Raw genomic sequence first — 9,943 nt, forward strand, 5'->3', positions numbered from 1 at the left:
TTAATAAATGAAGCATTAAGATAATAACTGCGGAAAGCGTAACTGCTTTAAAAGCTGGGATCCAATCGAATTATAAAAGAATAAGGTTAAATAAATTTTGGAAAATCTAAAACTAGTGAATAATAAAATTCACACTTCCAATTTATTTTGAATATTTAATAAATATAGGAATTTAATATTAAAAATGAATTTGTTACTTTTAAATTATTTAAGTGTAAAAAAAGATTTTGTAGGGGATGTAACAGTTGAATAGTTTGTTTTTTACTCAGTGTGAGTTGACCAGGCACACGTCACTTTCTGTGGTACTAGCACAGTAGCATGATGTTGGGTTACCCACTCCTTCTTCTTCTTCTTCCAAGCACCAGCTGTACTTCACCAAATCAACGTCTCAAGTCGTATCTCACCCTCCTTCTTTTTCTGTTAATTCACTCTTCAAATGTTTTATCTAATTTTTCAAAATTTCACACACCACTTTAACTTGTTATATACTATGTGTTTAAAAACATTATAATATAATAATAATAATAATAACAATGTAGTGTCATGCTGATAGTGATTGGAGATAGAATAAATTTGACCATTTTTTTCATTGATTATTTATGCATGAGGCCACATTAGAGTGTTCCATTGATTGTTTAACAATATTAGGTATAAATAAATTGTCTATTAATATTTATATTTAAATATATTATTGTCATATTAGTCTAAATTAAAGAATTTCGGATAATTATTAATGTCATATCGGTATAAATTAAGAGATTTTAGATAATTATCCTTAAAAGAATACAACATTTATTATTAATTAGTTCAATGTCAAATATAAAAGAAATAGGATGAAGATTTTAGTATATATAGATAATACAAAGAAAGAAAGACATATTACATATTAGTTAAGAGTTTTCATATTTTGGTTACACTAAATGTTATATGTTTGAGGTCGTTAATACTTTGTATCCACAATTATATCATTTTTAGAATGTAAATGATAGGAAGAATAATAACACAAAAAATAAGGAAAACAACTTCAACATATAACAACAATACGAGAATAACAACTCAAACAACAATTAACTGAAAACAATTTTAACTCGTACTTTATATTATAATTACTATATTGTTATGCTATTAGTTACTTAAACAACAAGTAATGTGAAGTTTCTTCACTTGAAATCAATTTATGAAGTTTAGAAAGAACAAATAATAATAAAGAGTTAAGGAGTAGTGTATTTGATTTTTGAAAAAAAGTGGTTTAGGTGTAGTGAAGTATGGGAGCGTAATAAAGAAGGAAAGAGAGATCATAAGACAGAGAGATATAAATGAAATTATAAAACCATCTGAGCAAGATACACCTTCCAACTTTAAATATCTCACCCTAAATTCAATTGGGTGGGATCATAACATAACGTAAGATACACAGATAGATCTGAATTACCCAATTCAAAACGCGTCTTCTTTTTCCCTTCCTTTCTTCTTTTCTTCTCCCTATATATACAACATTTCAACCTAAACCCACAACTCTCGCACAACACACTAACATCATCACCATGCCTCCACTCTTCTTCTTCTTCTTCTTCCTCTTCCTTTCTCTTCTCTTTTCTCCACTCCTCTCCCTGCAACTCAACCACACCTCATTCTCACTCTCTTTTCCTCTCACCTCACTCCCTCTCTCCACCAACACCGCCTCCAAGATGCTGCGCGACTCTCTCATTGCCTACTCAAACCGCACCACAAACCACACGCGACTCACTTCGCCTTCTTCTCCATATAACTACAGGCTCACCTTCAAATACTCCATGGTTTTAATCGTCAACCTTCCCATTGGGACCCCACCGCAGGTTCAGCCTATGTTGTTGGACACCGGAAGCCAACTCTCGTGGATTCAGTGTCACCGAAAACCACCCAAGGTGCCTCCCCCAACCGCCTCCTTTGACCCTTCTCTCTCCTCCACTTTCTCCATTCTTCCCTGTACTCACCCCGTTTGCAAACCACGAATTCCCGATTTTACTCTCCCCACTTCCTGCGACCAGAACCGCCTCTGTCACTACTCCTACTTCTACGCCGACGGTACCTACGCCGAGGGAAATCTCGTCAGAGAAAAGTTCACTTTCTCCCGTTCCCTTTTTACCCCTCCTCTCATCCTCGGCTGCGCCACGGAGTCCACCGACCCCAGGGGCATTTTGGGAATGAACCGTGGACGCCTCTCCTTCGCTTCACAATCCAAAATTACCAAATTCTCCTATTGCGTCCCCACCCGAGAAACCCGACCCGGCTCCACTTCATCCGGTTCCTTCTACCTTGGCCACAACCCGAACTCTCTCCGGTTTAAGTTTGTCCAAATGTTGACTTTTACTCAGAGTCAACGCATGCCAAATCTTGACCCCTTGGCTTATACTGTCGCCTTGCTGGGGATAAGAATCGGGGGCAGAAAATTGAATATCTCCCCGGCGGTTTTTCGTGCTGACGCTGGCGGGTCGGGTCAAACTATGATTGACTCCGGATCCGATTTTACTTACCTTGTTAACGAGGCTTATGATAAGGTGCGGGCGCAAGTAGTGAGAGCTGTGGGGCCCAGGATGAAGAAGGATTACGTGTACTCTGGCGTTGCGGACATGTGTTTCGATGGGAACGCGGTTGAGATCGGACGGCTGATAGGGGACATGGTGTTCGAGTTCGAGAAGGGCGTGGAAATAGTGATCCCCAAGGAGAGGGTTCTCGCTTCCGTGGAGGGTGGGGTCCACTGCGTCGGGATTGGCAACTCTGATAAATTGGGTGCGGCCAGTAACATCATTGGGAATTTCCATCAGCAGAATCTGTGGGTGGAGTTTGATCTCGTCAATCGCAGAGTGGGTTTCGGTGCGGCTGATTGTAGCAGATTGGCTCAATAGAGGGAACGCTTAGATACGTGTTGGTGCATGTACCTTACGTGTGTCAGCTGTAGGTGATTAGGGATTTTTGTACGAAGGACAACCTGTCACGTGTCCGATGAGTGTGATATCGGTGGTGATAATGATGATGATTATGAAGTTGAAACTAATCACACGGTCCAAGAGCGATGAAGAAAAAGAAAGTTCTGCAACTGTTGCCATGATGAGACGAAAACGTGGATGGTTTAAGATCGACGTGTGGGGCTGGTCTTGGAGGATGTGTGAAGAAGCCACATAAGTAGTAATGCTGTACACTGTAATATGAAGAACACCGTGACACATTGTATATATACGAGGATTAATTAGAGGGTGTGTATTATATTATATATCATATTTAATATAAATATATGAACCATTGCTTTGTTTTTTAAATATAATATTATATATAGGAAAAAAAAAAACTTTTGCAGGTTGCAGAAATATCATACACATTGCATAGGTTTAGTAATTGCAATGCAGCGTATTTTGAAGGCACATTAAAAGAAGTTAATGTTAGGGCGAAAGAAAGTGAGTTTGTGCATTATTGGTGATTAATGAAAAGTGTATTTGATTGAATCACATCCATTAGAATCGGTTTGAACAATGGCGATAGGTTCTTGGAATTAGTTGGCAGGACCATGTACCAAGTTTTAGAGTGCCGGTCTTAAGGTTTGAATACGACACCTCGTGGCATGCATCACACACAATGTTGCAACTTGCAATTACTAACTTCTTTCTCATGTCAAAAACTCATCTACTTCAAACACACTTCTCTATCTATGTGCAAATATATTAACTTAATATTTATTTTTTTATATTTTATTTGAGACAAAGAAACTTACTTTTTTTTCCCTTTAGTTTATATTTTTTGTTTTTGACAATTTAATTGATTTTATTGATTCTCTCTGTCTCTTTGGCACGTGCTTGTCTCTCTCACCTCCATCTTTATACATCAATCTCAGGTTCCCAACACAGGCTAATCTGTGAGCAGAGCCAAAGTTGTGTTTTTCTTTTTTTTATTGATGAATCTTCAAAAAGAGGGAATGAGCTGGCAATGACAACTATTACCCAAAAAAACAACTACAACTATCCAATTAAATGGAAAAGGTACATAATTTAGGAATGGCCAATTAACGTGATTTTTCTCTCTCTACTTAATGCAGATTGTGGAATGGTGTGAGAGAAAATAAGTTAAAATATAGGAGGCAAAATCTTAGAAACATATTTTATGTTTAAATTTTGACCCCTAAAACATTGACTAGTGGTGGTATTAACCAAGTTAAGTTCTCATGCCGCCACAAAAAGTGGTTTCAGCAACAGTATAATAGTAGTTTAAAATAAGGTTTGGCCGAAAAGGTAAAAGGGTATTTATTGGTTTGATAAGAAGAGGACAAAGGCATTAGTAGTAGAAGGAAGAAAGTGAAGGAACAAGATTTTACGATTACGAAGAAGAAACGAGGTTGGATGGGACAAGAACAGCTACTTTCGACTACTTCACCTCCCAACACACTTCTAATTCCCGACAGTATCTTTCCTATGATTAAAGTTCTTAACAAAATAATGTTATAGCCTCATGGGAATAAAGTGAACCCCGTCTTAATCAAATTAAGCAAACTTAATACATTACTAAACTCATTTTGCATTGTGAACACTTTTTTAATCTCACAACGTAAAATAGTTTCTCACTTCATCATCTTAACACTTCACTTTACTACTATTTTGGAAAGGGATTTGGACGTAAACACATTATTATAAAAAGGCTTTAACTAATACTTATAATGCACAGCCTGTAATTATTATTATAGCAAAAATAAATTCAAATGTGAATTATAAAGGAAATACAGTAATGTTATCCACACCACACGCATAAAAATATCTGCACACATGTCCCACAAAATATAGGATGATCAATGCTTGAATTCCTGTTACCCTATTCCATATACACACCTAACGTGTTTTTTGTCATCAAATAAATTTCATTGGTACAACAATTAATCATCTAAGCAAAAGGTTTTCAACTTTTTGTTTTCCAACACACTCATAAACCAATCTACTTTCTCTTGCAATTTTTCTTTCTAAATATGTTTCAATAACTCGCTTATTTGGTTTGTTGGGAGTATAAACTATAGTTGCCTTAATTTGCATGCTACACTAGCTAATAAACGAAACACATTCAAATATTTTCTCACACAAAAAATCTGAAGGATCACACAAATTAATGATACCCGATATGAAGGGACATTTTGTCCTTGGATATTTCTATTTATTTTAATATATGTTATTTAATTACTTTTAAAATATATTTTAATGTATTGATATATCTCATAAATGTTTACTTCCTTTATTTATATTATTATTTCATGGTATATATAGGCTTGCATAATCCTATCCTCCCATTGGGTAGTCAATGAGACCCTACCACACCCTCCGGTTTTCCTCCTACTCATTATTGCAAACAAAATGGTTGAAAAATAGGAATGAACGACAAAAAAAAGGTGAAAATTTAAATTTATCAGTATATTGCATAAGTAAGAAAGAGAATAAGAAAAAAATATATAAATTAATGTAAAAAAAAATATTTTTTACTTTAAACAAAATTAATATAAGTGTGGTTATCTTACAACTCAATCTGGCCTATATTAATTGAAATGGATTGAATTGAGTTTGAATTTAACAATTCCTTTAAATAATTTTAACATATTTATTGTTCTTACTGAAAGTGACTTGGTTAGAGTTTATAGTAACGAGATTTTAATTGGTCTATAAAGAGATGAGGAAGTTTAGCTGTGAGTGACTCTCGGATGCTTAAGTTCGTAGGAGTACAATGGAAAATAAATATTTATAGGTTAATTAGGTGACGTTAGTTTGGTGGACCGTTATGAGTCTTTTGAATTAGTCACATAACTTTCTTTATTTGTTTCATCAATAATCGTTCATCATTTAAGACTTATTAATTAAGTCGTTTTATTAATGATGATCATTAATAACAAATAATGACCCAATTACAAAGTTGGGCAGTCACCCAAGTTATTAGCCGATCTAGAGACGGCATGTACATTTATCATCTTAGAAAGTTAAAAAAAAATATTATATTTTTAGTAATTTTTTTATTTATTAGCTTTTCAATTAAATACTTAAATGAAATTTTCAATTACACTTTAACCTTTTTAATAATTTATTTTCGTAAACAAAACTATTTTGTTCTATACAATTTGAAGTATAATTAATACTTTTCTATAGAGTGTATGCTAAACGCTAGCATTTATAACTGGAAAATTGGAAATAAAATATAAGAGCTTTTACAACATTTGTGTGGTTAGAATGCATTGGTCTACTTTGCTTACTTATCTACCTATTCTTTAGGAGGTCAAAATTTTAATTAAATTTTAGTATATGTAGTTCACAACTCAAGGTGAACTAATTAATTATTAAATTGATCTTCAAACTGTATTTTAGATTGTTTACCTAGTGAAAAGGGTTGCATGGAAGTAAACAAGCTCGTGGCTTTAAATCATTTTGTAGCAAATATTAAGTATTAAAATACTATAGTAATATATTTTTCATATATTATTCTGATTCAAAGGTTTTTCTGGGTTAGAATATATAAATAAAAAATCAATCCCTTTTCCTTGTGATTTTTTCTATATTTTTAGATATCAAATTTTCTAATTAGGTGAGTCATAGACAACTAAATCGTTCTTTAATTACGATATCTCTTCTTCTTTTTTGGCAGATTTAACATGCATTAACTCTCCTTTTCCATCAAAATGAAAATTGAGAGAAGGAGACACGTCTGTGAATAAATGGCAGAAGAAAGAGAGTGGGGCATGTTAGTGATAAGGGTTATAATTAGAGAGTGGGTCAAAAGAAGCAAACATGGAATGGCCCATGCCCTTAAATGACTTACAACCTTATTAAATACAATAGTCCCTAGATTTCAAACTATTTCAAGTTTGATTTCTAAATTTTTTTTTATCTTAATAAAAACATTTTGCATTTTTGTATTTTCCATTTTTTAAACACATCAATAAGGGGTTATTTTTATAAATCAAGAAATGTAAATAAATAAAAGTTGTAAAAAAGTGATATAACAGTATAATTGATAGAAAATAAATTGTTATATGTTGTGGAGTATTTTGTGAAGAAAAGATGATGCAGGAAAAAGATGTTGAAGCAGGTGTAGTAGAGAGTGAAAAGTTGTTGCAGGGGAGAATGGAGAATAGGTCGAAAGTAAGTTACGTCACAGTCACAACATTATTATTTATAGGAACCAGCTGGCCATAAAATCCTGGAGCAGACTTCACCAAAAGAAAAGTGCAATCCCAAGGAAAATGTTACGTTATTTTCTGACCCAAGATTCTAGTAATAATAATTACACACTATTTATTCTTTCTTTATTTATTTTACAGCTATGGCTAAGTTGGAGATGATTGGAATCTCTGATTTTGGCCAAAAAAGAAACAAAAGATGTGGAAAGTTCCCATATTATATTCCACCTCGCTACAACAAACACTCCCTAGGACCAAAATTTAAATTTGGAATTCAAGGGAAAGGAAGGGTCAATTAGGTTAAGTTATGGCCATGGAAGTAGGTGTAGAATAAACTTTCTTATTTGGTGTACTATTTGTTCTACACGTCGAATAGTTTTTGGTATTCGAATACTTTTTTTTTTACTCGAGTTATTCAAAGTATATTATAAGTTTTCTGATTTTGTTTTTAATGTAGGAAACCAAGAGAATTATTATCATTTTCCTTGGTCAATCAGTGTATTATTTTTCTTTTTTTTTTAAATAATTTTTTTGTGTTTCTCCACTTATCGTCTTCGTGATCTAAAGTTGGAATTGTATCTGCAAAAGACATTCTGACACTTAAGTGAGAATTCAGTGTTCGGCATTTGGTCTTATTAGTACTGGACGATGACGTACATGATTCTTGAAATATGTGTCTATTTATACGATTATCATATAGGTCCTTTGTTATTAGGTCGGATTAGGAATTTGGATCATGATTAAAAGTGTATTATCTAATGTTTGATCAATGATTAATCTTGTTACTCCTCTATTTGGGTGTAATGATTTTGATCGTGTCGGTCGACCTTAACCAAGTACTGGACCTCCAGATGCCATACGGTCCCGACTGTGCAACTTCATAATCTCGTTATTTAGTAGTATATTATGAAATCTCAATATCATATTTGAGACATATTTGAGAATATACTATAAAATCTCGATATCTTGATATTTGGTATTAGATATTAGATGATATTATAAATTGTTATTATATATTTTTGTTCAAAACTCATCCATGAAAAATTGATTGAACTTTTTGATAAAATGATGTGAACACTGGTTTTGACACCTATGCGATGTGGTGCTTGGTTGCTTTAGCCTTTAGTTGGTGCTTGGTTGGGATGGAGGCAGACAAAAACAAAGTTTGCTTTAGTGGGAACTACAACTCATGGGACCTTCTTTTTCTCATTCATCCATGTCAAACAAATTGCTTTTAACACCTTCGTTTCACATTTCCAATATTGGTCAAGCATGATTTCTATTTTTCAAAATTTCCCACCTTTTCAAATTTCAACTACCAATTGCACCCCTCCCTAGTCATTTTCTTTTTTAAACAAGGTTCTTGTTTTTATTTATCAATCACTTGCTTTTTCAATAAATGTTATAACTTATATTTGATTTTACTTCCTTACCAGATAATCGATGTAAATTTAATTTTGACTTTGATATAATGATTCAATTAAATATTTATCACGGTATTATAAATTATATTTAATAATGTAAATACACATTTTTTTTACTTACAAATAGCAATTTAAGTATCGTGATTTAACCAACTAACCTCCCCGTAGGAGAATTGATGGAACCTAATATAATTTAACTTAAAAGTTATTACAAATTATAAAATAATAAGTTAGGGATATGGTAAAAGAAGTGAAAGTAACATAATTTAATTTTTTAATAATTTTATCTTATAAAAATCAAAGAATATTTAAAAGAGTTTCAAAACATGTTGCAAGAATTTTGCTTATAATGGGAATAATTTTATTTAAAAAATATAACTTTACCTATACCAAAAATAGTGAAAATATAGAGTGAAATTTGAAAACAAAAAATATACAAACAAAGTGAATGGTAGGTAACATGATTCTTTTTCTAATTCAATTTCTGGTTTCTTTATTTCAATTGCAATTATGTTGCAAGACTTTACGTGTAAATCTTTTGAGAGGAAAATTTACATTATTTTTTACTTAATCAATTTTATTAGCTTTTATTAAAATACAATTAAATTTTAATTTTGTACTAATTTGACGATTGAACTCATAAATTATAGTTTTTTTAAAACAAAATAAAATATTTTGATTATTTATTAAATATTTTACATATCCTTATTTCTATGTACATCAAAATCATCAGCGTACAACTTCAACTATAAATTAATCTAAACTTCAGTGACCTATTACTAATTTTTTTTCTTTTCTTAATTTACAATTTAAATGTTTTTTAATTATTCATTGAGTTAATATATATTAATATGTTAATATATATATATATATATATATATATATATATATTTATATATCAATTTATATAATGATAATGTATATACATAAATAAATATGTATGAATATACATTTATATATAATTTTATCTATTTTTTTTAATTCAGTAACACGTCCATGTGTATATATATATTACATATAAAATATTATATGTAATAATTTTTAATAATTTAAAATTTTAAAGGTCATAGTTGCATTTGTAGAATAATATTTAGGAATATTATTCCTCATGTTAATCTAATGTTTGCTCATTTCACATAATGGTTCATATCAGAACTATTTTCAGTTTATATTCATTATATTTATTATTAATTACACATTTTCAATATGGTAAAACACAATCTTCTCCAACTAATTAATTTTGAGTTTGTATCGCAATTACACAACTTAAAAGTAAAATAAAAACACAATGATAATACAAATTATTATTTTTTATTGAAAAAAGTAAAATTCAAAAATACAATTTTTT

General features: G+C 31.5%; 1 protein-coding gene across 1 annotated transcript; it reads left to right on the top strand.

Moving 5' to 3' along the window:
• The first annotated feature begins 1,306 nt into the window (after positions 1-1,306).
• LOC137814953 (aspartic proteinase PCS1) lies at positions 1,307-3,229 on the top strand. Its single transcript, XM_068617931.1, has one exon. It carries the CDS (start codon positions 1,545-1,547, stop codon positions 2,883-2,885), a length of 1,341 nt encoding a protein of 446 aa, XP_068474032.1. The 5' UTR covers positions 1,307-1,544; the 3' UTR covers positions 2,886-3,229.
• Positions 3,230-9,943: the final 6,714 nt, after the last annotated feature.

The sequence above is a fragment of the Phaseolus vulgaris genome, chromosome 1 (assembly GCF_000499845.2).
Source record: "Phaseolus vulgaris cultivar G19833 chromosome 1, P. vulgaris v2.0, whole genome shotgun sequence".
NCBI lineage: Eukaryota > Viridiplantae > Streptophyta > Magnoliopsida > Fabales > Fabaceae > Phaseolus > Phaseolus vulgaris.

Excerpts from the sequence above, each read along its gene's own strand:
- LOC137814953 (XM_068617931.1), top strand. The coding sequence starts at position 1,545 with ATGCCTCCACTCTTCTTCTTCTTCTTCTTCCTCTTCCTTTCTCTTCTC.